At 43.9% G+C, this 27660-nt stretch overlaps 1 protein-coding gene across 2 annotated transcripts in view; it reads left to right on the top strand.

Annotated features, from left to right (window-relative positions):
- Positions 1–27660, top strand: part of RBM17 (RNA binding motif protein 17) — a 267677-nt gene that overhangs the window by 110665 nt on the left and 129352 nt on the right. For both annotated transcript variants that reach the window (XM_078677186.1, XM_078677181.1), the window contains exon 4: positions 13568–13734. In XM_078677186.1, the coding sequence (XP_078533312.1) occupies positions 13568–13734 (167 nt within the window). The remainder of the gene's footprint in view (positions 1–13567; positions 13735–27660) is intronic.

Raw genomic sequence — 27660 nt, 5'->3', positions numbered from 1 at the left:
GACTACGGTCAGGAATCAGATGGGATGAATACCTCTGTAGTTTGGCAGTAGTAAGGTGTACTAAATACCTCTGTACTTTGACAGTAGTAAGGTGTACTAAAATCTACTATTGGCTGAAGGTTCTGAAAATAACACCACTTTTCAGAGCTGCAGATTGTCACCCAGTGTCCATTTGTATCATCATTAACCTGCATCTTCATGACAGCGATGCTCTTTACCCTGCCCCCCCCCCCACCAAGCTTGCAAACTAGAGTTTGAAGAATGAAAAGCAAGCAGCAAAACACTTCCTCTTTGTCCTGAAAAGCCCTAGTCTGTCTTCTTCCAACTCTGAATCTTGTATTAGATCCCAGACAGGCAACAGTCTGGATCACCACCCCTTCCTCGCTCTCCGCCCAGGTTTACCAAGTGGTTAACAGAGCTAAATGCTAGAGTAGATGATACAAATGTTTTTATGCCACAGCCCTCTTCTTTGGACATCCCCAACACCACCAGCCTCGCACAATTTCTGGGAAACTCCCACATTTTGTTCCAAGCTTTGCACTTTTCATCATCCTTATAATTGATGCATTTTGATACCAATGTTTCTCTGTCTATTAGTATTTGATTTCATTATATATAGTGTGATCACACAAATGTGTCAGTTGTTGATTGTAAGATCCTAGTACTTCATAGCCACTTCAGTGGCATTTTAGTACTTTTCAGTTCTCCAAATTGGTGCTTTCCAGTGATTCAGCTATACATGTGATTAGCGCAGGTCTGGACACAACCTATTGCTGGGGGCGATCAGTCCGCACTAATGCGGTTCTCCGTTACCATGCATTGCTGAGAACCATTATCACAGCTGTGTGCCCTGCTATTATAGGGACCTGGCAATGTGAATTTAGTGCCGTTATAATAAGTGGCTAGCGGCATTAATGTAATGTGCGCTATGCAAAATAGACAAATGTTAATTGTACTCCTTTTCAATGTTTTGTAAATGTTAATTACATAACAAGTGCCCTTATTTGGGTAGACTGTGGCATTCAACACATTTCTGTCTTGTGCAGTCATTGGGTTCTGTTCTCTTCTCTCTGCTCAAGTCATTAGTCCATTAAGGACCTCGTGTTTCTTCTTATATCCTGTGATTCCTCTGACAGTCCACATTTCACTACAGAGCATTCACTATGGATGGGGTCATGAGAGAAGACTGCAGAATAATATTCCTATAATAGTTGCTCCACCAATCATATACTATCTATTGGATGCCTGCATTATTTTACTTTTTAATTCCCTTTTTACTCTTACCAATGGTATACAGATAGGATGTGCAGGTCTGGCAAGTTAAATGCACTTTCCAAAACAAAATGTGCTCCTTTACAAGTGAATCCTAGTCAGATGACTGTTGATACAGTCATAATTGATGTTCTCTCGTAAAGGATCACCATTAAAATCCTAAGTACTGAATAGTCATGCCCAGGTGCAAGAATCCCAAAGCACTTCTTTGCAATATACATCCTTAAGTGTAGATGTTTGCTTTCTTCAGCAAGGCCAGGATAAGCACTTAATTTATTTAAATGTTTTGCAGCCTAAAAATAAGGCTATATTGGCCAATTGCTTTAATTTCTATTAAAAAAAGGATTGATATATAATTTTAAAAAACAGGAAAATTAGCAGGAGCTGTGTAATTTGTCTTTATAAATCTCATTCACAAACCTTTTTGAAAGGCAAATGGTGAAGAACGGAAGAGGACAATGTAGACTTATAGGCTGCAGCTCTGCAGTTATGAAGAGAGGCTCTATGCCTTTAAGCGCTCACGGCCCACCAATATCCCATCATGCCCAGTAGGCGGCAGTTACCTCAGTTCTTTTTTCCAGCTCCTGGTGACAGAATCTTAGAGCACAGAGCTTGACCCTTTTTGCCTATTCCTTCGAAATTTCTCTCAGAATGTTTTTGTCAACCCCCTTCACACGACGGTTTTCAACATTTCCAATGTTTTTCTTTAGTTTTCCGACAGGAAAATTATTTTTCTAGTTAAATGAAATGCCATCTTAATTGACAAATGCCTTGCCTGTGGCAGAAAGAAGTCCAAATCAGACCCTCATGGTGTGTGCATTATCTGCCTTCCCGACTGCCGCATCCCTAACAGATGTCAGCACTGGAAGACCTTTTCCAGGTGCCCCCTGAGGGACAGAAAGAAGATTCATCTTCAAGGAGCTGAAGAGCGATGCAGACAGCAGGAGGTGCAGTCTGAAGGTGAGACATCACATGAGCGAGGAGAGGTTTAGTCCTCTACTAGGGCTCTTCTGCCATCCACTGAGAACTCCAGGAGTGGGCGAGCCAATAAAAGAGGAAATCTTAAAAAAGGTTGTAGTTCCAGGTCGTGGTACGGTACTGACTTGCTTATCCAGTATTATGGGTATCTTTCATAGATTCACATGCCTGAATCATTCCCCGTCGTCGGGGTGGGAGTCCCCGGTAAAATAAATATAGTAATGTCACATGGACATATACTTAGTACTAGGCCAGAGGCCTCACATTAGTAGCCTATCTAGGTCCTTATGTAAAAAGGACCAAACTTTGGCCAGTAGCCAATCAGCCCTTATCACCCTCCTCACCTTCCTGGAAGGAGCCCTTGTCCCTCAGATTTTCTACCGCACGTCGTGCTGAAGGGAGTCTCCACTGAGCTCTGCTCAGGTTGTTTCATATATCTTTGGATTTCCTATTTTTTCTTCAATTCAGAAGGGAGTTTTGGTATTCACTATGTCTACTACTCCTAGGAAAGGGCTTTTTAGACCCTGTGCCTCTTGTAGTAAACTGAGGTTACATATTGATGACAAGCATGAGGATTGCTTGTATTGTCTCTATCCTCAGCATTCTGCCAAGGAATGTAAGATTTGTCGCACTTTCCCGGTCAAGACTTTGAAGGACAGGGAAGGGCGCCTGCTTCTGTGGCTCCAGAGGATGAAGGACAAAGAGCGTCTAGTCTCCTCAGGTGAGAGTGAGTGTTCCTTCAGGAGTTTCCACTCCTCTCCTAAAAGGCCTAGACAGACATCTCCAGAGCAGTCTGTTGCGCCTCTTCACAAGAAGCCAAAATCAATGGAGAGTCACCCTAAGGTCAAGCCTCAAAAACCTTCTCTTCAGGTGACAGACTTCAAGAAGCCAGCTACAGTGTCGTCTGGCCTGCCGGTGACTATGTCGACAGTCTCCATTTCGACATCCACGGCGTCTACTTTCTCCATGGCATCGACTACTTCAACTTCGACGACGATGGGTAGGTCAATACCTTCTGTAATTCCTGTCACAAAATCGTCGTCGTCGCCTTTGACAGCGCTCCCGTCGACGTCTGCTTCATCGTCGGCGAAGGCAAAGCTTCCAGCGTCGACGAAAATCCCACCGTCGACGAGGACTTCCTCGTCGACGAAAATCCCATTGTCGACGAAAATCCCATTGTCGACGAAGATCCCATCGTCGACGAAGATCCCATCGTCGACGAAGATCCCACCGTCGACGAAGACACAACCGTCGACGAAGATACAGCCGTCGACGAGTTCCTCGTCGGCGAGGACACCGTCGTCGACGAGGTAGTCGACGCCACCGTCGACGGGTCTGTCGACGCCACCGTCGACGGGTCTGTCGACGACGAGACCGTCGACGGCGCCGTCGACGGTGACGTCGTCGTCGACTGCTGCAGTGTCGACGCCGTCGACGAGGTCGTCGTCGTCGTCGACGAAGACATCAATGACAATGAAAACGACTGAAACATCAGAAATGGTAGACGCTACACTATCAACGGACACGCGTCAAAGGATTTACACTCCAAGGGTTCTCCCTCATTGAAGTATACATATACACATTTTAAAATGTCGTCATGTTTGGTCACACCAGAGATGACCTCACCCAGCAAGGTCCAACAGTTGTTGCCAACGCATTTTTTAGAAACTGAGGATCCAGAAGATCAGTCCATGTTTCCCATAGCATCCAGTCCCTCTCATCTCAACATCAAAGTTCATGAGAGCTCGGACTACGAAGATTTTGAGGAAATTACAATTCAAGAATCAGTTCAAGAGCATACCACTGTTCAGCCTATGGTGTGCTTTCCAGCTTCAATTGTTTCTGACCTACAATTTCTAATTTCAGTCTATAAACAAAGATTTCCATCTTCTGCTCCTGCCTCTGGAGTACAGGTACCACAGGAAACACCAACTCCTAAACATCGACAGCGGCCTCCCCCACGGGATGTGCATCAGGAACAAGAGACTTTTCCTCCTCAAAATTCCACGGATGAGGAAGAATATGAGGAAGAAGTGGGAATTGATGAGGCCCAGGATGAAGAAGGCGAAATACATGATGAAGATGATATGGATTCTGATGAGAATGCTAATCCAGATCCAATATCCCCAGACCAAGTACAGGACGATTCAACCCCTGAGGACTTAGGGGGATTCCATAATATCGTAGGAAGAGCGGCTGCAAGGTTCAACATCCAAATAGCATCGGAAACGAAGGAGTGTTTTCTTCATGATTTCAAAGAACCCTTCAAGAGATCAGCTCGCTCCATTCCAGTAATCGATTATATATGGGAGCAAGGACAGAAAATAATAAACTCCTTTCCCTCTCATTCCAGTGCCGGCTAGACTTGAAAAGAAATACAAAGCCCCAGACACTGCACCCGCATGTTTAACTGGTCAAACTAAACCTGATTCAGTTATATCTCAGGCCGCTCAGCGTAAGTCCAGCAATCCGTCAGCGACAATGACAGCGCCTCCTGATAAAGAAGGAAGAAAGCTGGATGCCATTGGCAAGAGATTTTCCTCCATGTCCGCCCTATCAATCAGGGCTGCAAATTCTCTGGCATTACTAGGTCGCTATAATCGACAGATATGGGCGGATATAGCCCCATATCTGGGGGCGATTCCAGAAGACCAGAAAGAAGAGGTTAAAAAGATTTTGCTGGAGGGTGAACGCTCTGCTTCAGAGATGATAGAAGTGGCCCTGGATATTGCTTCCACAGGGTTCCGTCAATTGGCGGGAGCAGCAGTTTTAAGGCGCCGGGGCTGGCTTAAAGCCACAGCATTCCGGCCTGAAGTGCAAGCCAAAGTCCTCGACATGCCTTTTGATGGGGAGCGCCTTTTCGGGGAACATATTGATGACATGCTGCAGGGCATTAAGAAGGATACCGAAACGGCGAAAGCCCTAGGCACTCTACAATTCAAGCAGAATTCCTTTCGAGGCTCCAGAGGTCGAGGACAACCGTCTCGTGGCAACTATCAAGGTTACAAGTCCTCTTATAACTCTTCACAGCAGTACAAACCTCAATATCAGCAGAGGCAACAACAACAAGGACAATCCTCATATAACAAGTCGTCCTTTCGAGGAAGAGGAGGAAAGAAAGACAATAACAGACGTCAATGACTGCTTTCCCCAGCTGGCCTCCACCTCTTCTCCACAGTTCGTAGTTGGAGGAAAAATTACCAACTTCCTTCACAATTGGAAGCAAATTACTACAGATCGTTGGGTGTTGCAGTTAGTCTGCTTCGGACACACTCTGGAGTTTGTGGAGCATCCTCCTCCACATCCACCATGTCCGGTGCAACACAAAAATCTAAACATACTTCAACAAGAACTCTCGCTAATGCTTCAGAAAAAAGCAGTGGAAAGAGTTCCTCGAGAACAAAAGGGGAGAGGATTCTACTCCCGATTATTCCTGATCAGAAAAAAGGAGAAGAAGCAGTGGAGACCAATACTGGATTTGAGAAACCTAAACAAGTACCTCAAGAAGCAGTCTTTTCGTATGGTTACCCTTCAGGAGGTATTACACCTACTCAATTCGAAAGACTATATGGTATCCTTGGACCTCCAGGATGCCTATTTTCATATCCTCATTCACAAGAGTCATCGACAATTCCTGAGGTTTGCAGTGGCAGGCAGGCACTACCAGTTCAGAGTCTTACCATTTGGCCTAAAGTCAGCTCCACGCATCTTTACAAAGTGTCTGTCTCCGGTAGCAGCATACCTTCGCCAGCATCACCATCAAGTCTTTCCCTATCTGGACGACTGGCTTGTCAAGGCTCCTACTCGGACAGGCGTGGCCAAGTCCTCTACCGCCTGCCTTCGTCTCTTCGAGAACTTAGGCCTAACGCTCAACCAGGAAAAGTCAAATCTACGTCCATCACAACGTCTCAATTTCCTAGGAGCGACATTGGATACACAACAGGAGAAAGCCTTCCCTTCCAGGGAACGTCAGGTCAAGCTGCGAAACCTGGCCGTCCAAATTCAGACCAAAAAGAGAGTCAAAGTTCGACTTTTCAAGTCATTGCTAGGAATGATGTCTTCCAACATATTTCTCATTCCGCATTGTCGCTTCCATATGCGACCTCTACAGGAAGCTTTAACAAATCAGTGGATCCAAAGTACAGGATCCTTCGACGACTGGATCAAGATCACTCAGGTCATGAAAAAGGCTCTGAGATGGTGGCTTCTGGGCGACAACTTGAACAAAGGCCTTCCTTTTCTACTCCCAGTCTCCCCTTATGTCATAACCACGGACGCATCACTGGAAGGATGGGGAGCGTTCCTTCAGGAATTGCAAGTACACGGTCAGTGGTCAGTGGCAGAAAAACGACTCCACATCAATTTGCTAGAGTTACGAGCAGTACGCTTAGCTCTTCGGGCATTTCTACCCCGAATCAGGAGCTTCCCAGTGCTTGTGAGGACGGACAACACCACCACAATGCACTACCTAAACAAACAGGGAGGTACTCGATCCAAGACGTTGTCTCGCGAATCTCAGCAAATTTGGAGGTGGCTGCTCCAGCACAACATTTCTCTGCGGGCAGAGTATGTCCCAGGAGTAGACAACACCCTGGCAGACTCGCTAAGCAGACTGCGCTCAATTTGCCACGAGTGGGAGCTCGACCAGAAGACGCTCGACTCAGTGTTCTCCCGTTGGGGCAAGCCTCACCTGGATCTCTTTGCGACGGAAGCGAATGCGAAATGCCAACGTTACGCAAGCTGGCTTCCCCAGAAAAGGTCCCTAGGGAATGCCTTTTCGATGACATGGTGCAAAGTCTTTGCTTACGCCTTTCCACCATTTCCCCTGATCCCAAGGGTTCTCCGGAAATTGAAAGCAGAGAGTTGTACCATGATCCTGATAGCCCCAGCGTGGCCGCGCCAGCACTGGTATACAGAACTACACCTTCTATCGCTGGAACCTCCAATTCTATTCAGGACATGCCCACATCTCCTTACAATGAACCAGGGACAAGTCCAACATCCGGATCCAACATCTCTCAAATTATCGGCTTGGCTCCTGAGTTCAGAGAGTTCCAGAATTTAGATCTTCCACAAGAATGCAGAGTCGTTCTAGCCCGGGCCCGGGCTGAAAGTACTAATAAGACATATTCCCTTAAGTGGAAAAGGTTCTGTTTGTGGTGTAGAGCTCAGAAATTGCATCCGTTCACTTCTACTCCAGCACAAATTCTGCCCTATTTGCTCCACTTAGCCAATTCAGGGCTGGCACACGCTTCAATAAAAGTCCATCTGGCGGCCATTTCCAGGTTTCGACGTTCTTCTTGTGGTGCTTCACTATGGACCAACAGACTGGTCAAGCAGTTTCTAAAGGGATTATTCAGAACTTTCCCTCCAGTGCGAGCGTCACCACCTACATGGCAACTAAATGTGGTACTAGCTCAGCTTATGAAACACCCGTTCGAGACAATTCACAAAACAGATCTTAAATATTTGTCATGGAAAACGGCTCTATTGCTGGCGCTCACGACAGCAAGGAGAGTGAGTGAGCTGCAGGCTTTTTCTGTGCAAGACCCCTTTATCCAGTTTAAAAATGACAGGGTCATTCTACGGACTAATCCAAAATTTATACCAAAGGTTCCGTCCTCTTTCCATCTCAATGAACCTATTGTCCTGAGATCTTTCTTCCCGAATCCATCATCTGCGGCAGAAAGATCTCTACACTCATTGGACCTCAAGCGATGTCTCAAATTCTACATACACAGGACTGAGCAATTTCGGAAATCTAACCAATTATTTGTTGCATTTAGCAGGCCCAGGAAAGGCCTAGCATTGACAAAACAGAGCATTTCCAGATGGATTTCATCGGCCATTGCATTCTGTCACCAACAGGCGGGCCATCCTCTGCCTTCCAAGGTTCGAGCACACTCCACTAGAGCGGTAGCCACCTCCATGGCGCTCTTTGCTGGGGTACCCATTGTCGACATCTGCAGAGCGGCGACATGGAAGACGCCACATACGTTCACCAAGCACTACTGCTTGGATTCTGCACTTATGAAGGATGCAGCAGTAGGACAGGCGGTCCTACGTCATCTATTTCATTAGAGGTGAGCCTTCTTCCTATCATCCCACCTTCCAGGTAATTTCTCGCACATTTCTTATCAGGTTGTGAGTACTATGTAAACTGTGTAACAACTTTTGATAAGTTTATTATGCATTTCAAGATGTATTTGCGAAATGTGCTCATTATTGCTTGCTATTCTGATTCAGGCATGTGAATCTATGAAAGATACCCATAATAATGGATAAGAAATGCGTTACTTACCTGTAACAGCAGTTATCCAGTATTGGTATCTTTCATAGATTCAGATGCAACCCACCCGCCTCCCCTGGAAGGGCTCACCTAAGTCTTCTCAGTAGGTACTACTTGGCACGGTGCTTACGAAAATCTGAGGGACAAGGGCTCCTTCCAGGAAGGTGAGGAGGGTGATAAGGGCTGATTGGCTACTGGCCAAAGTTTGGTCCTTTTTACATAAGGACCTAGATAGGCTACTAATGTGAGGCCTCTGGCCTAGTACTAAGTATATGTCCATGTGACATTACTATATTTATTTTACCGGGGACTCCCACCCCGACGACGGGGAATGATTCAGGCATGTGAATCTATGAAAGATACCAATACTGGATAACTGCTGTTACAGGTAAGTAACGCATTTCTTGCTGTCGAGAGCTTGGTTGAGACTGAGGAGGGGATGACATTCGATGTTGTGACACAAGAGGTCAACGTTGTAGGATTCCATGATGTCAAGACACAGGAGACGCTCCACGTCAAAGTCAGTCGACTTCATGACCTAGAGAAACAGTGACCTTGAGAAGCCTATCGAAGTAGAGGCATTTCAGACCTGCAGAACGGGTCAGGAGCTCGAGACCAAGAAGATTGCCTTCAACTTCTGACTCAGGATATTCCAGGGCTTATTGGCCATCATCGCTGGTCCTTATTCTGGACTCGCAGCAACCTGCTGCACCACCTATCCCACATATTTAGCTTTCTTCACTTCCTCATACACCCCTTTTAGGAGCTCCATCTCCAGCAAGACCTCCCGCTTCCCCTTGGAGATCAAGGTCTCCTCAGTCCAGATCTTGCCAGACAATCATCGTTCTCGGCACTCCTCAAGATGCTCATCAAGCCGCACTCTTAGATCTCATTCTAGGTCTTGACCCAGAACTAGGTCACCATCCAGACGGAGGTCATTTTATTCCACCTTTTCCTCCATTACTGGAAGATACTCACTGACAAGTGCCTCGCCAGTTGATGACATCAACAGGTTTCAGGAGGTGCTTGTGCGAGGAGCTACAAAGCTGAACATTTCATTGCCTGCTTCAACGGCTACATCAGTGATTTTAGAAACTCTTCACAAACGTGCAGCATCAAGACCCCTTCTACCTCTAGTTCCAGGTTTATTAGAATCCACCATGGAACCTTTCCTTAACCCAGCTGCAGCTAAAGCAGCTCCGTCTAGGCTTCAGAAAAAATATACGCCTCCAGAGCAGGAGCTGTTATTCCTGCAGTCACATCCTCCTCTTTATGCAGTTGTTATCTCGCTGCAAAGAAAGGTAATTCTACTACTCCGTCATCTCCAGTTCCACGAGACAAAGAAAGCAGGAAACTATATTCAGTAAGACACAAGGTATGTGACACAGTTGCCACAACCATGAAAGCAGCAGTGCTTCTGCCCTGCTAGGTAGGTCTGATGGGTCTTTTATGAGACTTCCTGCCGCAGTTTGTCGAAGACCTCCTAAGAGATTGCAGAGAAGCCTTCATCAAAATCATGAATGAAGGCATGATGGTTTCAAACCAAGTGATTAGCACTGCTGCTGATTCATCTTTGCTCTCAGCCCATGGTTACGGTCACGTATTGGCCATCAGATAAAGTTCTTGGCTTTACCTCAGGACGCTCAAGCAGGAATCTCAGCAGAGAATGAATAATCTTCCTTTATCTGGTAACACTCTGGGAGCCATACAGATGATGAAATGACTTAAATGAAGACCGAGATGGAGACCTTGAAGGCAGTTGGTCTGGAGAAACGTAAGAAGCAACGAAAGCACCCTTACAACCCGCATGAAAGGCATTGCTATTCCCAGAAAGTTCAAACGTCTCGGTGGTTGCAAGCACAACCAACGCCAGCACCAAAGGTGTCAACAAAAAGGGAAAAGTTGGCTACAAATCGGTCCAAGCAGGAAAACCTCCTACAGGCTCCAAGCAAGGAGCCTCTGATTCCCATTCTTCTGTTACCCACTCCGGTAGGGAAAATACTTCAATATCTAACAGAAAGGAAATCTATCACAAACTGTCTGGCTTCTGAATATTGATAGAATAGTTATTGTCTCGGATTCATCCAGTCCTCCGCCAAATATTCCTCCACCAAAATCAACCAATCAACCTCTACAAATGCAGAGATTGGAAGTGAATATCCTTCTGCAGAAGCATGCGGTGGAGCTGTACCTCCCAACCAACGGGGAACAGGGATTTATTCCTATTTCTTTGTGAAAAAGAAATGTCCTAAAAACGAATTCAGACCCTACTAGATCTGAAAGTCGCTAACAAATAGATACAGAGAGAAAAATTCAGAATGCTAGCATTACATCAAATTTATCCTCAAATCCATCAAGGAGACTGGCTCTGTTCCATATATCTTCAGGAATAGCCAGGAAATACCACAAATTCCTTAGAGGAAAGGAAGAACTTTGTACTGGTAGTGATCATGTAGTAGAATACAATCCCTACCAGTGCAAAATTATTCCTTTTGGCCTCCAACCAGCCCCAGAACTTTTTCGAAGTGCATGGCAGTGATCGCCACACATCTCAGGAAGCTCAGAATATTTGTCTAGCGATACCTATTCAAGTGGCTTATCAAGGAATCGACGCCGCAAGTAAAGCATCTTTATCAAGTAATTATCTCTATTCTCAATCGGCTAGGTCTTGATGTCATTCATCAGAAACCAACCTCATCGCCAGTTCAGTCACTTTATTATCTAGGAGCAACTATCAACACCATAAAAGCAAAAGTGTATCCTTCGTAGGAGAGACTTTTATCCATACGTCTGATATGTCAGTCTCTCATAGAAGTATTTCATCCAGCTGTGAGAAAAGTGCCATCTAATGTAGGAGCGATGGCCTCTTGCATATTTCTGGCTCTGAGTGCCCATCTCCCCATGAGACCACTACATTTTCCCTCAAAGTTGGCAATCCCTCCTATGGTGATGCAAGCCAAAAAATCTCCTTCAAGGGATGCCTCTCCATCAGGATGTTCCCTCTCAGGCAATAGCGACCGATGCATCTGTTAGGTTGGTGAGCAACAAAAGTCACTTTCTAATTCTGGGAACAAAGGGTACACTAAGGAAATTGCTTATCATATCAACCTCTTGTAACTATGAGCTGTTCATTTGGTGGTGTTGTCTTTCCGACTATCCTTCAAGATTAAATCCCTTCTTGTTCAGACAGACAACACAACTACGATGTTCTATCTGAACAAGCAAGGAGGGCCAAGGTCTAGAGCCTTGTCACTAGAAGCCCAAACACTATGGAATTGGTTGCAAGCCAGGGACTTGAGAATCACTACAGCCCGTCTCACAGGGCTACAGAATGTTCAAGCAGACTCCCTATGCAGGATTCTTTTAATCTCGAGTGGGTTCTACACAACAACATTATTTAAATCATCTTGGTTTTATTCACATAGATTTAGTCGCAACCGCAGAAAACAGAAAAACGCTCAAACTTAACCTCGAAGTATTACCAACCAGGAACATTGGGGAGTGCCCTATGAATCGAAGTGTCCGGCAAATTTCTCTGTACCTTTTCCTCTGATTCACCTGATTCCATCAATAATCATCAAGCTGTATTACTCGAAGGCCAGAATGATTTTGATAGTTCCAGAGTGGCCCGACAGTGGTGGCCCGCAGACCTTCCCCACATGTCGGAATGTCTACCCATAAAGCTGCTGTACAGACCGGACCTTCTCATGAAATTCGGTGTTGAGATAGTTCATCCCAATCTCTCCTCTCTGATTTTGGCAGCATGGCTCCTGAGCTTGTACAATATGGACATTTCAATTTTCCCACAGAAATGCATAAACACTCGAGGCTGAATGTTTATCAATGCGTTCAGCTTACTGTTTTAAGTGGAAGAGATTCTGTATCTGGTGTTCTGTCAAGAACTTTGATCCAACTACGTGCCAAGAAGAAGCTCTACTTCCAGAGTTTGCTTTATCTGGCCGAATCCGGCTTGCAATTCTCTCCTATTAAAGTCCATTTGGAAGTTATTACTGCCAACAGAAAATGACTTTCACAAATCTCTTTCTTTCAAAGTCCCAGTTATTAAAAACGTACTAAAGGGTACAAAGAAAGTTTTCCCTCCCCTTCTTGGGAATTGAACACAGTACTCTTGTCTCATGGCATCTCGTTTTCAACCCATGCATAGGAGCTCATTGCAACGCCTTTCTGGCATTCCATAGCAGTAAGTTGGTTAGGAGGATTCATCTGAAATTCGTACCCAAAGTTGTTGTGGATTTTCACATTAATCAGTCCATTACTTTGCCTACTTTCTTTCAGCACTCTTTCACTCCAGCAGAAAGATCTCTCCACTCTTAAGATATTAAATGGGTCTCAACAATTTATCTAGACAAAACAAAAGACTTAATCAAGTCTAATCAATTGTTTATAAACTATGGCCCTCTACGTATGGGTTTAGCCATGTCAGAAGTTCTGTCCTTTAGACCAATAGCTCATTCCACAAGAGGGAAAGCAGCTAAAGCTGCTTTGAAGAGGAACATTCCTTTTGCTCAAATATACAACGCAGCTTTGTGGAAATTGGTTCACACTTTTACCAGCCACTATTGCTTGGACTCTTACGCGAAAACAGATGCAAATGTAAGCAATTGGCCATTATAGCCTAATTTATAGGCTGCAAAACATTTTAATTAAGTGCTTATCGTGGCCTTACTTAAAGACCAACACCTATAGACAATTCAGTGCTTATGATTTCAATAAACATTTCCATAAGAGAGAGACCCAGGATTACATGTAAGAAACCATTCCTTATTGACTATTGAAACCGAAATAACCATTTTTCTTTCTAATCAAATATTAAGTAGCATCTTGCTCCAGTTCTAATTTTGAGGTTTATCATGGTGTATAAGAAACTGGTTTATTGAAATGTAGTTGTATATGATTTAGGGATGACTACAATTTATATGTCCCTGCTGGGCATTGCTGGGGCAGACCTTGGATGTTTGGGCAACCATTAGTTATATTGCGCTCTTTTGTTAATATTCTTCTTTTCAGGATGCAGTGCCTGGTGGTTTCTCCACTGGGGATGTGCTGGTCCCACTGGCAGATGAGTATGACCCGATGTTCCCCAATGATTATGAGAAGGTGGTGAAGCGTCAGCGAGAGGAGCGCCAGAGGCAGCGGGAGCTAGAGAGACAGAAGGAGATAGAAGAAAGAGAAAAGTAAGACCAAGTCATAAATATTTGAATAACTTACTTTTCCACATCAATTTCAAGTCGTTGGGGGTTGCCTCTACACCACATTTTCAGTATTTTTTTTGCACTCTGCTCTTAAGTTGTAGATGACAATTTTAATACAATTGTGCGGTTTGGCAATTGATAGTATCATGACTGGAGGCACAATTTTTGCAATGCGTGTGTTTCGTAAACAAACTGGTATTTTCTTCTCAAAATGTATTTGAAAAGGACTTGTTTAAGAATTATAGCTGCCTTTTCAGAACATTCCATATTGACTGTTCCTACCCCCTCTTTCTTTGCATCCATTCTCTTTGTCCCCCTTTGACTGGTCTCTTTATTATTTCATACTGTTTTATCCACTAACGAGTGCCTACAAAAGGAATAGCAGACTCGTAATGTGGTGGCTCATATCAGATTGAATGATTAATTACCTCAGGTCATCCATATTCAACCGAGTGGAGTTTTAGATTTAACAATATTAGAACAGTAGTACTAAAATTGCAATTCAATTATTTTATTATGATTTAGAATTCCGCAGAATTCCACATAAAATAAATTTTTAAAACACAATTCATTCCACCATAAAATTACAATATAATTACAAGTTATCATTTTCATTTAAAAACACGAATGAACATAGCAGTAGCAGTCGATCTTGGAATTTGCAAAGTTAAAAAGGCGTGAACTTTAAATAATAGAATTGTCATACATGAATTCTTACCAATTTATACAAGCCTATTTCAATATACAGTACACAATGGTTTAGTAGCAAAACAAGGATTTAGTCAGGTACATCAGATCCTTAAGGTCAGTAACCAAAAGACAAAGTTTATGATGAGCCCATGCTTAATTCACAACTAGCAGCGAACAACAATTGAAAAAGTGCACATGCTTAGTTGTAAACGCAATAACTCGGTCATCAGGACAGAAAGGTCGAGAAAAAAAGTGCAAGTGCTCTGTGCATCCTTTTTAAGAAGGTCTTTACCAACCAATAACTAGCAGCAAAAACGCTTTTGTAAAGTGCACATACACAATTGTAAACATAACTAATCGGTCGTAATGGCGGAAGGCCCATGCTAAAGTGCAAGTGCTGTAAACATACATATCTGGAAGGATCTTTACGACCTTAATATATATTTAAAAATTGTTTAAAAAAGCGAAAGATTTTAAAACGCATCAGTTCAGATGGGGGGAACAAGAGACAATTTCGGGCCTGTTCTGCTGTAGTAATATTGTACTTTAAAAAGCAAATCCTTAAATGTCTACGACGTATTGAGTGTAGTGCGGGACAACCAAATAAAACATGATTCAAATCTTGTATACAAAAATTACATAACTGACCATACCTTTCATTTCTAGGAATACCCTCCCAAGAACCAGTTACGATTCTTAGGGGGAGTAAATTCAATCTCAGTAGCAAAATCACTCTACGCACTCCATGTTTAACCCCTTGCATGCTCATGGCAACTCAGCTTGTCATGAGCCACGATGCTCCGGTGCTCATGATGAGCTGAGCTCGTCATGGCCTTTAGAACGCTCGCATGTTGGGCTAATTCCCCTGCTGTGCGAGCGTTCTAAAGAAACGGGTGTGGTCATGACGAGCTCAGCTCGTCATGATCACACGAGCACTGTGCTGCATGACGAGCTGAGCTCATCATGAGCACCTGGGCGCTGCGCGCGCCCCCCATCCCTCAAGCATAGCGGGGGAATGTGCCCAGCAGGGAAGGGGTTATGGTTCCATGAGACATAAGGTTGAGGATTTTTAACAATACTACTCCCCACAATACAATCAATGCTTCTGTTCTCTGAGCACATTTTAATATCTTTCCAGAGAAACCGTGTATATTGTTTTCTTAATTATCCTCTTCAAGGCCGTTTTGCAAAGAAGCGCTGCCCCATCCATATCTAAACCAAACATTGATAATGCTTTTAAATAATTCCTAAAAATAGCACTTTTTCCCATCATATTTACAAATATTTCTCCGTGCAACGCTACCCTTAGCAAATTATCAGAACCATTAATCAGTGCATTACACCATCTTAAGCACGCGGCCATTAATAGCACATATGTAGAAAGGAGACCAAATTTGAGTCCAAGTGCTGCAATCGGTGCAGCGCAATTTAAGTTACATATTTGGCGCCAGATCTTTCCTTCCACTTTCTCGAATTTGGCCAACTCTTGTGCATCTATTGTTTCACTGGCATAGCTCAGGGTTGGTGGGATCTTTATTTTATAAACTGAAATAATGTGTGAGAAATGTCTTTTCCCACAACATGTGTACAGACGATTAATTGCAAAGGCTTGTGAAATCGCTTTATCTTTGCAATGATCCATATGTCTATTAGCTGAACACCTATTTGTAAATATTTTTCCTAAATATGGGCAAGATGTTACTACTTCCAGTTTTTCTTTTCCCAAGACCAATTCAGATTTTTTTCTGACCGTACAACCTTGATAGCTAAAAATCATAACTTTGCTTTTTAAAATATTTATTTTTAAATAATACTCTTCTGTGTACCTAACTAACTCAGAAAGTCGTCTTTGCAATCCATTATTATTGCATCATCTGCATATAACAGACAGCTCAACTTTAAGTTTCCTAATTGAGGGGGATCCCCTTTACTCAGCCCCACTCTACACGGCAGATCATTGATGTAAATGGAAAAGAGTAGAGGGGCCAAGAGGCACCCCTGCTTCAACCCATTATATGTTATTATTTTCTTGGAGAGACCTTGTGTTCCCCCCAATAGAACCTTTGTCCAGGTCGAAGAATGGAGAACAATTATTAATCTTAGAAGATTCCCTGGTATCCCATAGTGACCAATTTCCTCCACAGCTTCCCCTGGTCTACCCTATCGAAAGCTGTGGAGAAATATATAAAAGCGGAGTATAACCGACACCCCGACCTACTGGATATTTTTCGGTTAAAGTTTGCAAAATAGAAATATTATCCAGTGTGCCACTTTTCTTACGGAATCCTGTTTGTTCCAAAGGGATATCATTATTTCCGAATGCCCATTCTTGAAGATGACTAAGAATACTCTTTGCAAACAATTTCCTTGTTGTGTCCAGGAGCGAAATCTGTCTAAAACTGTCCGGGGAATTTTTTGGGCCCTTCTTATATAACGGAACTAGTATACTTCCCTTCCAGGATTGTGGAATATCCCCATGAGTATAACAATGGACAAACATTGGATGCAAAAATGTTGCCCATTCTTCACAATCCTGTTTTATTATGGCTACTGGTACATCATCTGGGCCCATTGCACTAGAGTATCTTGCCTCTTTGATGTAACCTTCAATCTCTATGCATGTTGGTGCTCCATGATCACCCCCCCCCCCCCCCCATAGATGGAACGTTAATAACCTCTTGGATCTGTCCAACTGTGAGATTTAGAGCATAGAGCTGGGAGATGTGTATGGACCATTCTGCTTCTGGGATTAAAATGTGTTTTGTTTTTTCTCTCCCATCACAACATTTTGCAATCAATGCCCAATATTTCCTAGTATCCCAGATAAAGCCACTTCTCGAAGTCTAACCCATTTTTTATCTTCAGCACTCCTTCGATCCGATGCTATTTTCCTTTTCCGTACCTGTTTTAGCCTACATATTTCTCTCTGCCTTTGTGTCCTGGGCTCCCTAAATTGGTCTCTAATTAAACCATTAATTTCCCGGTTCCGTTTTTTAATTTCCCATGGTATTATTACAATTGGAGGAGCACTAAAGACTTGTTTCTTCCTTCCGAAAGTTCTAATTGCTGCCAAGACTCCCTCGTACCTCTGGACCAGTGTTTCTTGACTGGGGCTGGGAGCAGTATTCTCAAAAACCCTCTTAAAATTTGGAAGCAAATTATTTGGCCAGCAAGTACGTCCATTATTTTGATTAGAAGAGACATTTTCATTCCTCTGATTCCAAAGTTCAGGCTTCTCCATCTTTATGTCCATGCTTGCCACTAAAATATTATGGTCACTCAAATTTGTGGCAGATACCTTGAACTGTATACATGCATTAAATAATTGAAAGGAAACTGCCATATAATCAATTAAAGAGTGACCATATGACCCATGAAAAGTGTAAGCTGCGGGGGAGTCCTCCGGGAAGCTACCATTTCGTAATACAAGGTCTAAACTCCTAAGATTTTGCAAAAGTAATAGGCCTCGTTTATCCAACTTTAAATGGGCCGGCAGTACAGAGTCTGGGATAGCCCAAACCTCCTCCAGTTCCGGATTAGAAAAAGACAAGACTGCACTATTACATAATTTAGCATTAAAATCCCCTACCCTCATTATACGTGAGCATTCTTCATTATTACCTAACCTTTGCACAAAAGTGCAAATAGAGTCGACCAGTACATTAGACGCCCTCCCGGGGGGGGGGTTATACACATTTACCAATAGAAGATAAATCGCTTGCCCCTGATTATCTTCTCCTGTTCTCAACTTTGCTCCAATACAACATTTTGATGGATGCTTATAGATGAAGGAAGTCGAGAGGTACCCCTTGAAGAACCAAGGGAAATGGGGTTATACAACCAAAAGAAAAGAAGTTTCCCTTGAGACAATGCTAAGTGAAGGTTACGATACCAAGCCTCACAATGTCATAAGTACATACAATAGAAACATATGGGTAGTTAAAAATTCATTTATTTTGAATAACTAAAAACACAGGAGTAAATTTCACTAGTCTAGATCCTTAGTCTTAAAACACGGTTAAAACAATACACACAATTGCGACCTGCACAATTGAGAAGAAAGGACAGACCAGGTACAACATGCAGTTGTTGAATACAGTTTGTATATTCTGGCTCCGTTGTGATAACTAAGGAAATCAAAAAGGGGGAGTGAAGAGGTGATGCCGATGGGCACCGAGGTGGGCACGTCCTCCTCTTATCAGGGATTTAGGTTAATCAAAAAGGGCCACCTCACATTGGGTGGGTGTATATCCGGATGTAATTGGAATACACCTTCTTTGTTAAAATACCCCTCACACACCAAAAGGGCCCTTGGTGTCATGCTTCATCATCGGGGTCTTCCCGTCCCGCTGCGGGGCGGGGCAGTGCTGCGACAAGCGGATACGCTGGAGCACCTTTAGGTGGAGGTGCTATGTGTTGGGAGTGAGTGTCAGTGGGGTCAGGAGTGATATAAGTGTGAGTCGTTAAAAAATACCTGGCCTAGTGGAAAAAAGAAATTTTATTAAACACTGGCTGGTATTATTAAAAGAAAAGTGAAGCGGAGAGATGGAGCAGATTAATGGGCTCTCTCTCCTATGTGGGTCAACATGTTTCGAGGCGCGGGGCCTCTTCGTCAGGACCTAGGGGAAGATCCCCCTGTCACTCACTAGTGTTTCTCCACAGAGGTAGAAAAAGTGTATATACAAAAAAAGTGAAAAACGATTGACTATGTGTGTAACTACAATTAATAATTACGACACATTTTTTGCTTCCACACTAATAATGTAGTATGCCTGCAAGATAAGAAAAACTGATTATAATGGCGCCGATCCCAAAGTGCGCTTAACTCTAAGTCACCTGTAAGGGAGAAAGAGACACACAAACATATATACCAGTTTGGAATGTTGGGATCATGCGTAAACAGTGAAGGATATTGAAGCACATCCTGAGAAAACACACAGTCACACACAGAAATGTTACACATAGGGGATGTTAATAGCCTGGGGTGGAGGTATTCAAATGCATACTTATCATTGGAGGAGTCAATGCCTCATGAGCCAGCTTAAGACAGAAGGGTAAGGTGGGGTCCCAACTGCAAAGGGGAAAGAGAGGGAGTGCATTGAAATTCTGTCCCATCAGATGTTTTCCAAGTATCACAAGGCAAGGGTCTGGCTGGGATACAAGGTTCATCCTATTGAAACGGCTATGCCGTACTTACTGAGCCCCTCGCACGCTCGTGCTTCCTCCTTCGTCTGCGGCTTCCGTGGATGTGAGGGAGGCTCAGGGCGGCGAGTTTTTATAGAGTAGAGTAATTGATTAATTGTTCAATTAAGTGAGGAAAGCCCGCCGAAGTAACAGAGGCCCAAAAGGTTAGTAATGCGGGCGGCCATATTAGAGTGGTAGGTAGACCCACCCCCGCTCCTTTTGATGCAGTTTCGGTCGTGGGTTATTAGATCGGGTGCCTGGATCCTAACAGGCTTAGACTTATCTCTTAAGTCCGTTGTAGCTCCAAGCTCGGCAGACTAAGGTTCGAATTAAATCAGCCCGCAACCGCGCTGTGAGGCACAGTGCATTCTACTCATGCACGGCGCATGCGCCGGATTGCTCGTTCTGCGCGCATGTGCGTGGAACTGACGCTGTAGCCGGCGCGCATGCGCACATCTTCCCCGGTTGTAGTGTTGAAGGAAGACACGCGTCTGTAGGGCTAGGGAACCAGCAATACTACAAAATAAAGTCATGTTATGGCAGGAAAGATATTAGGATGGTAAATGCAGATTGCTGAGCCACATCTATACTGTTGTTTGTACATAAATATACATTTTCAGTTATTGTGGGCCTGGGAGAGGTAGAACCTTGGAAGAAATTATACTGAATGTATTCCAATGACATCCGGATATACACCCACCCAATGTGAGGTGGCATTTTTTGATTAACCTAAATCCCTGATAAGAGGAGGACGTGCCCACCTCGGTGCCCATCGGCATCACCTCTTCACTCCCCCTTTTTGATTTCCTTAGTCTTTAGACAGCGTGCAGCTGTGGGAGTCTTTTCCTCTCGATTATATCGAGACACCAGTAGTTCTGGACCTACACATAGCACCCCATTAGGCTGCCTTGTGTTTATTTGTTTATTTTTCACGCACATCACAGCTAACACTCCCACATAGTCACCACACACTCGTTCTAAGTAGCCATCAATCATGGAGGATGCAGGAGGCCTCACCTTTGATGATGAGGAAGTCGATAGAATCCTAGCCACGCTTCGCCCTTTTGAAGGACTAAGTAACACCGAACCATGCATGAATGATAGTGACTGGGATGAATTGGCTGTGCTAAGGAGAACACAGATCAAGACGGCCCTACACGGTCTATTCATGTCGGAATATCTGAAATCCAAGACAGCCCCGTCTGGGTTAATAGTTAAAAATGAACCTTTCATCTTTACCCACGACCTCGAATTTAAAAGAGACTGGTCCCTGATTAGCTGGCGATGCACTAGGGATTGGTTGGTTCTCATTGTAAAGACAGCGACAAAGTTAACACAGGAACTCAAAATCGAAATATCAAAATTGCAAGTAAAAATCAAGAGTTACCTATCCCCTACTGCCCTGAAAAAACGACTCGAGGAATTGAACCAAGAAATGACCGGGTTCGAACTCACTCTGAAAAAAAGTAAATCTAAAAAACATAAAAAAGATACAGAGGAGTTCACACATGAGCGGATTTACCCGTATATCAAGAAAGACTATGTGTCAAAAAGTCAAAATAGCGATCAAGACACTAACTTTTCTGATACCAGCTCGAATAGCTCTAACTCGAGCAGAAATAGCAATCAAGGTGCAAACAGAGGGAAACCCTCCTTTAGAGGGCAATTCCCAAGGAGTGGAAGAGGGTGGACACCATACCAGGCACCCCCAGGGTACATGCAATACCAACCAGCACCACCCTTTATGGGTCACCATTTCCAGCCTTGGGACCCACAGGTTCCCCAATTTAACTACTTTGGGCAGCCGCCTTTTTTAGGCCAGCGCCGAGGCCCCAGAAGGGGAAGAAATCGAAAAGGCACCCAGGTTCATTGGAACCAACCACCGGAGACCGCACCAGGTGTATCAACCCGGAGCCAAACAGCCTCCACCAGTCGGGGAACCTAGTAGTGAACCTGTCGGATCAAGAGTTAACGGAGGCCCAATAGAACGTTCTGTCTAAAGGTCTAGGCTTTGTTCCTACGAACAAAATGGACAAATTTAAAATCTGTCAGGAGATGAAAGAGTTCATGCGGAAACTCAAACTCCGAGCGTTCTTTCAGGACTCTACCAAGGAGGGCACCGAGCAGTCAGATACAGGGTTAAAGAAAAAGTCAACTTTCACCCCGTTAGACTCCACCATTCCTGTAGAACTGTTGACTTTCGAGAAAGCAGTGATGGAAGATCTTGACAAGTTACCCATCGGTGACAAGATCTCCTTTCGGAATACTTCCAGGCAGGAACAGGCTGCACTGCAGGAACTTGCAAATAACCAGACTATCGTGATCAAACCAGCCGACAAGGGTGGGGCCACAGTTGTACAGGCCTACAGTAACTATGACAGGGAATGCAGGAAACTGTTGAATGATGGACGTAACTATCAGGTGCTAAGAGAAGATCCCACTGAGGAAGTGAGGATCTCGATCCTGATAATGATCGAGGAAGCCAGAGCTCATGATTGGCTGACTAGAAAAGAGAGTGAATTTCTAATCCAAGACAAACCGAAAGTACCGTACTTCTACACTATACCCAAGATTCACAAGGACGCCCCTTACCCACCTGGACGTCCTATAGTGTCTGGCATAAACTCAATCTTGGAACCACTATCTAAATTTGCTGACGCATTCCTCCGACCAATTGTTCAAACCACGGATACCTATCTCAGGGACACCAAGGCAGTCCTCCAAGTGATCAAAGAGGTTTCCTTTGACCCGGAACATGATCTCCTTGTGGGTCTTGACGTGGAGAGCCTTTATACAAGTCTTCCACACAGAGAAACCTTGGAAATAATAGAGGAAGTACTATTCTCCACACCGTGGGATTACCACACCCCCAGACAAGTGGTCCTTGAATGCATCTCTCTGTCTCTCACAAAAAACTTTTTTCAATATGAGGACACTTACTACCTCCAAAGACACGGAACCAGCATGGGGAGCACTTGTGCCCCCAGCCTGGCAGGTCTATACGTGCACCACCTGGAATCCACAAAAATTTTGAATCACAGCAATCCCTACAGGCATCATGTACTTACATGGAAAAGGTACATAGATGACATATTTGTCATCTGGAGGGGTGACCGAGACTCCGTTACCCGGTTCATGAACTGGCTGAACCAACAGGATCAGTTCCTAAAATTCACTCACACGACTTCCAATGAAAATCTGGTTTTCCTAGATCTAAACATCTACCCCAAGGAAGGTAAACTTGCAACATGCACTCACTTTAAACCTACAGCCAAGAACAGTCTGCTCCTGTACAGTAGCTTCCACCCACGCCATCTACGTGAGAACCTTCCGTATGGACAGTTTCTCCGCCTACGGCGTAATTGTAGCAACATTGATGACTTTAAGACACAAGCGGCGGATTTGGAGTGCAAACTTCTGAACAGGCATTACCCTACGAACATTGTTCGTAAAGGCCTCAAACGTGCCCGTAACAACAACAGGGAAGCGCTTTTGGAGGACACCGAGGCGAAGGAACCTGATCCACGCCCCATCTGCGTAACAACTTACAATACAAACTCCAACCAGATCACTAAGATCGTGAACAAACATTGGAGATTGTTATCCTGTGGCAAACTGAATTTTCCTAAACCTATGTTTTCACATAGAAGAGGAATGAACCTGAAGGATCTTCTGGTCCATACCAGACCAAAAGCAACTGGTATAATTGAACCCTCTAGAGTCATAGGGGTCAGTGGACACCACCCATGTGGTGCATGTGTATCTTGCCAATACACGCAGAAGAGCAGAAGTATCACATTTTCCAACCAGTCTACATGGGAACAGCGAGCCTTCACTAATTGCAATAGCCGCAATGTGGTGTACCTGATCACGTGTCCCTGCAACAAGGAGTATGTGGGCATGACCAGCAGACCCGTGAAGATTCGAATGGGTGAACACCGCAGCAATGTACGCTGCAATAGGACAACAACAAAAATGTCAGCACACTTTGCCACCGTAGGACACAATGTCCATGACCTGAAATGGACAGTCATCGAGGCTTTTGCCAACGATAGAGACCTTCTATCTAAAGAACAACGCTGGGTGTACCGTCTGGGAACACACCGCACAGGCCTGAATGACGACATTCCGTGGGCCCAACTGAATACCATGGGGCTGCTGGGTGATATACACCATAAGCAACTGACTCCTGTTTTTCAGTATAATGTTTTTCAGTATAATTCTTCCAAGGTTCTACCTCTCCCAGTCCTCCATGAACTGGAATGTATATTTATGTAAAAACAACAGCAAGCAATTGGCTCCTGTTTTTCAGTATAATTCTTCCAAGGTTCTACCTCTCCCAGGCCTCCAATAACTGAAAATGTATATTTATGTACAAACAACAGTATAGATGTGGCTCAGCAATCTGCATTTACCATCCTAATATCTTTCCTGCCATAACATGACTTTATTTTGTAGTATTGCTGGTTCCCTAGCCCTACAGACGCGTGTCTTCCTTCAACACTACAACCGGGGAAGATGTGCGCATGCGCGCCGGCTACAGCGTCAGTTCCACGCACATGCGCGCAGAACGAGCAATCCGGCGCATGCGCCGTGCATGAGTAGAATGCACTGTGCCTCACAGCGCGGTTGCGGGCTGATTTAATTCGAACCTTAGTCTGCCGAGCTTGGAGCTACAACGGACTTAAGAGATAAGTCTAAGCCTGTTAGGATCCAGGCACCCGATCTAATAACCCACGACCGAAACTGCATCAAAAGGAGCGGGGGGTGGGTCTACCTACCACTCTAATATGGCCGCCCGCATTACTAACCTTTTGGGCCTCTGTTACTTCGGCGGGCTTTCCTCACTTAATTGAACAATTAATCAATTACTCTACTCTATAAAAACTCGCCGCCCTGAGCCTCCCTCACATCCACGGAAGCCGCAGACGAAGGAGGAAGCACGAGCGTGCGAGGGGCTCAGTAAGTACGGCATAGCCGTTTCAATAGGATGAATCTTGTATCCCAGCCAGACCCTTGCCTTGTGATACTTGGAAAACATCTGATGGGACAGAATTTCAATGCACTCCCTCTCTTTCCCCTTTGCAGTTGGGACCCCACCTTACCCTTCTGTCTTAAGCTGGCTCATGAGGCATTGACTCCTCCAATGATAAGTATGCATTTGAATACCTCCACCCCAGGCTATTAACATCCCCTATGTGTAACATTTCTGTGTGTGACTGTGTGTTTTCTCAGGATGTGCTTCAATATCCTTCACTGTTTACGCATGATCCCAACATTCCAAACTGGTATATATGTTTGTGTGTCTCTTTCTCCCTTACAGGTGACTTAGAGTTAAGCGCACTTTGGGATCGGCGCCATTATAATCAGTTTTTCTTATCTTGCAGGCATACTACATTATTAGTGTGGAAGCAAAAAATGTGTCGTAATTATTAATTGTAGTTACACACATAGTCAATCGTTTTTCACTTTTTTCTACCTCTGTGGAGAAACACTAGTGAGTGACAGGGGGATCTTCCCCTAGGTCCTGACGAAGAGGCCCCGCGCCTCGAAACATGTTGACCCACATAGGAGAGAGAGCCCATTAATCTGCTCCATCTCTCCGCTTCACTTTTCTTTTAATAATACCAGCCAGTGTTTAATAAAATTTCTTTTTTCCACTAGGCCAGGTATTTTTTAACGACTCACACTTATATCACTCCTGACCCCACTGACACTCACTCCCAACACATAGCACCTCCACCTAAAGGTGCTCCAGCGTATCCGCTTGTCGCAGCACTGCCCCGCAGCGGGACGGGAAGACCCCGATGATGAAGCATGACACCTAGGGCCCTTTTGGTGTGTGAGGGGTATTTTAACAAAGAAGGTGTATTCCAATGACATCCGGATATACACCCACCCAATGTGAGGTGGCCCTTTTTGATTAACCTAAATCCGTTGTGATAACACCAATATTGTATTGCTATGACATCAGCATATCAACTCTGGTGTTGGAGACTTGAATTATACCACTTTGTGCGTCGACGCGTTTCGGTGGGTTCTCCTTATAGTTACCACCTTTATCAAGACCAATGGTAAGCTGTCACAATCAGGGGGTATATGTAATTGCCCTGTAATGAATTATATACAGAAAATTAACTTCAACACTATGCACAAGCATTTGTTACTTTTCAATACATCCTGAATTATATGCTATCCAAGATAACCAAAGACTCATTTATAAATGTTTGAGCATCAATCCTGTCATACAGAATACACATGAGAAACATATATGTTTTATCTATTTCTTTTGTCATTAATATCAAGTCAATGAGCTATAATTGAAAAGGTGTCCATATCAATTACTTGTTTCAACCCAGTTGCTCCCCCTTGGAGATCGGGATCTGGTTACTGTCACCCTGCTTAAGTCTGTCCCATACAGTTTTCCATTCAAATTTGCAACTAGATGGAATTTTATGTGAGTGGAACTGATACCTCAATTGTACAACGAGACCCCTATGTACAATGTTGGCGGTTATTCTCTTGTGGAGGTACCTCGTGTTTAAACATAACGAATGGGAAGATGGTAATATGTGGGACTGGGGAAGAACGGCTAACATGCCCATCTGGTTTCTAATTTCAATGGAACACCCAAGACTCATAAAGGTACACCAGTTCTGAGGGATTACTCGCTTACCCTGGATTCTTGATGAGGATCACTTCTTATAGTGAATACTCTGTTTGTAATCCAAACAATGGTTTCTAGTCGAGATATGGGTAGTATGTTGCTGCCAGTTGTCTAGCCTGCAGTACCAGGATGAATAGATTAATACGCTTGTAGTGTACGCCCTTACAGTTACATTCTATAGAGAGAAGGTCAATGCCTACCTGTTTAAACTTATACGACTTAATATATTATCCCACTTTAGATGCGTGATCCACTTCAATTTGGAAAAAACCTTTATTGTTGATCTGTTTCTAGGCCACACATATCTATGATTGATTCTCGGTTCCTTTTGCTCAAACATTTATAAATGAGTCTTTGGTTATCTTGGATAGCATATATTTCAGGATGTATTGAAAAGTAACAAATGCTTGTGCATAGTGTTGAAGTTAATTTTCTGTATATAATTCATTACAGGGCAATTACATATACCCCCTGATTGTGGCAGCTTACCATTGGTCTTGATAAAGGTGGTAACTATAAGGAGAACCCACCGAATCGCGTCGACGCACAAAGTGGTATAATTCAAGTCTCCAACACCAGAGTTGATATGCTGATGTCATGGCAATACAATATTGGTGTTATCACAACGGAGCCAGAATATACAAACTGTATTCGACAATTGCATGTTGTACCTGTTCTGTCCTTTCTTCTCAATTGTGCAGGTCGCAATTGTGTGTATTGTTTTAACCGTGTTTTAAGACTAGGGATCTAGACTAGTGAGATTTACTCCTGTGTTTTTAAGTTATTCAAAATAAATGAATTTTTAACTACCCATATGTTTCTATTGTATGTACTTATGACATTGTGAGGGTTGGTATCGTAACCTTCACTTAGCATTGTCTCAAGGGAAACTTCTTTTCTTTTGGATGCTTATAGATCACAGGATCCCATACTATTTCACAACTGAGTAAAATAGCTAGGCCTCCACTTGCATGCCCTTTTAGAGATTTTTTTGCTGTACTGCAGTACACATAGAAATTCTCAAACGGAAACTCTTCCCCCGCCCACGTTTCCTGGAGGCAGATTATCTTGGGGCTACTAATGATTTAAGCTTATAACTTTATTTTCCTACCCCCGCCACATTCCAGGATATGATGTTTCCCAAATGGCTACCCCAGCACTATGGGCTTTATGGTAGATGTTTTTGACCCATTCAGAGTACCTGCAACCCAACTCCACTTTGCTACCTCATCCTCCCCATTAGCGCTGGGGGCCCATCGGACTTCACGTGCTAAAATATTAATGTCTCGATCACCCGGGTTTCTCCCTACTGTTATTTCTATATCTATATAGTTTATGGGGGTATTTACACCCCTATTATTAGAGGA

Source organism: Lissotriton helveticus, chromosome 1_1 (assembly GCF_964261635.1).
Source record: "Lissotriton helveticus chromosome 1_1, aLisHel1.1, whole genome shotgun sequence".
NCBI lineage: Eukaryota > Metazoa > Chordata > Amphibia > Caudata > Salamandridae > Lissotriton > Lissotriton helveticus.
The sequence above is the reverse complement of the archived record's forward strand: the minus strand, read 5'-3'. Positions and strand labels throughout refer to the sequence as shown.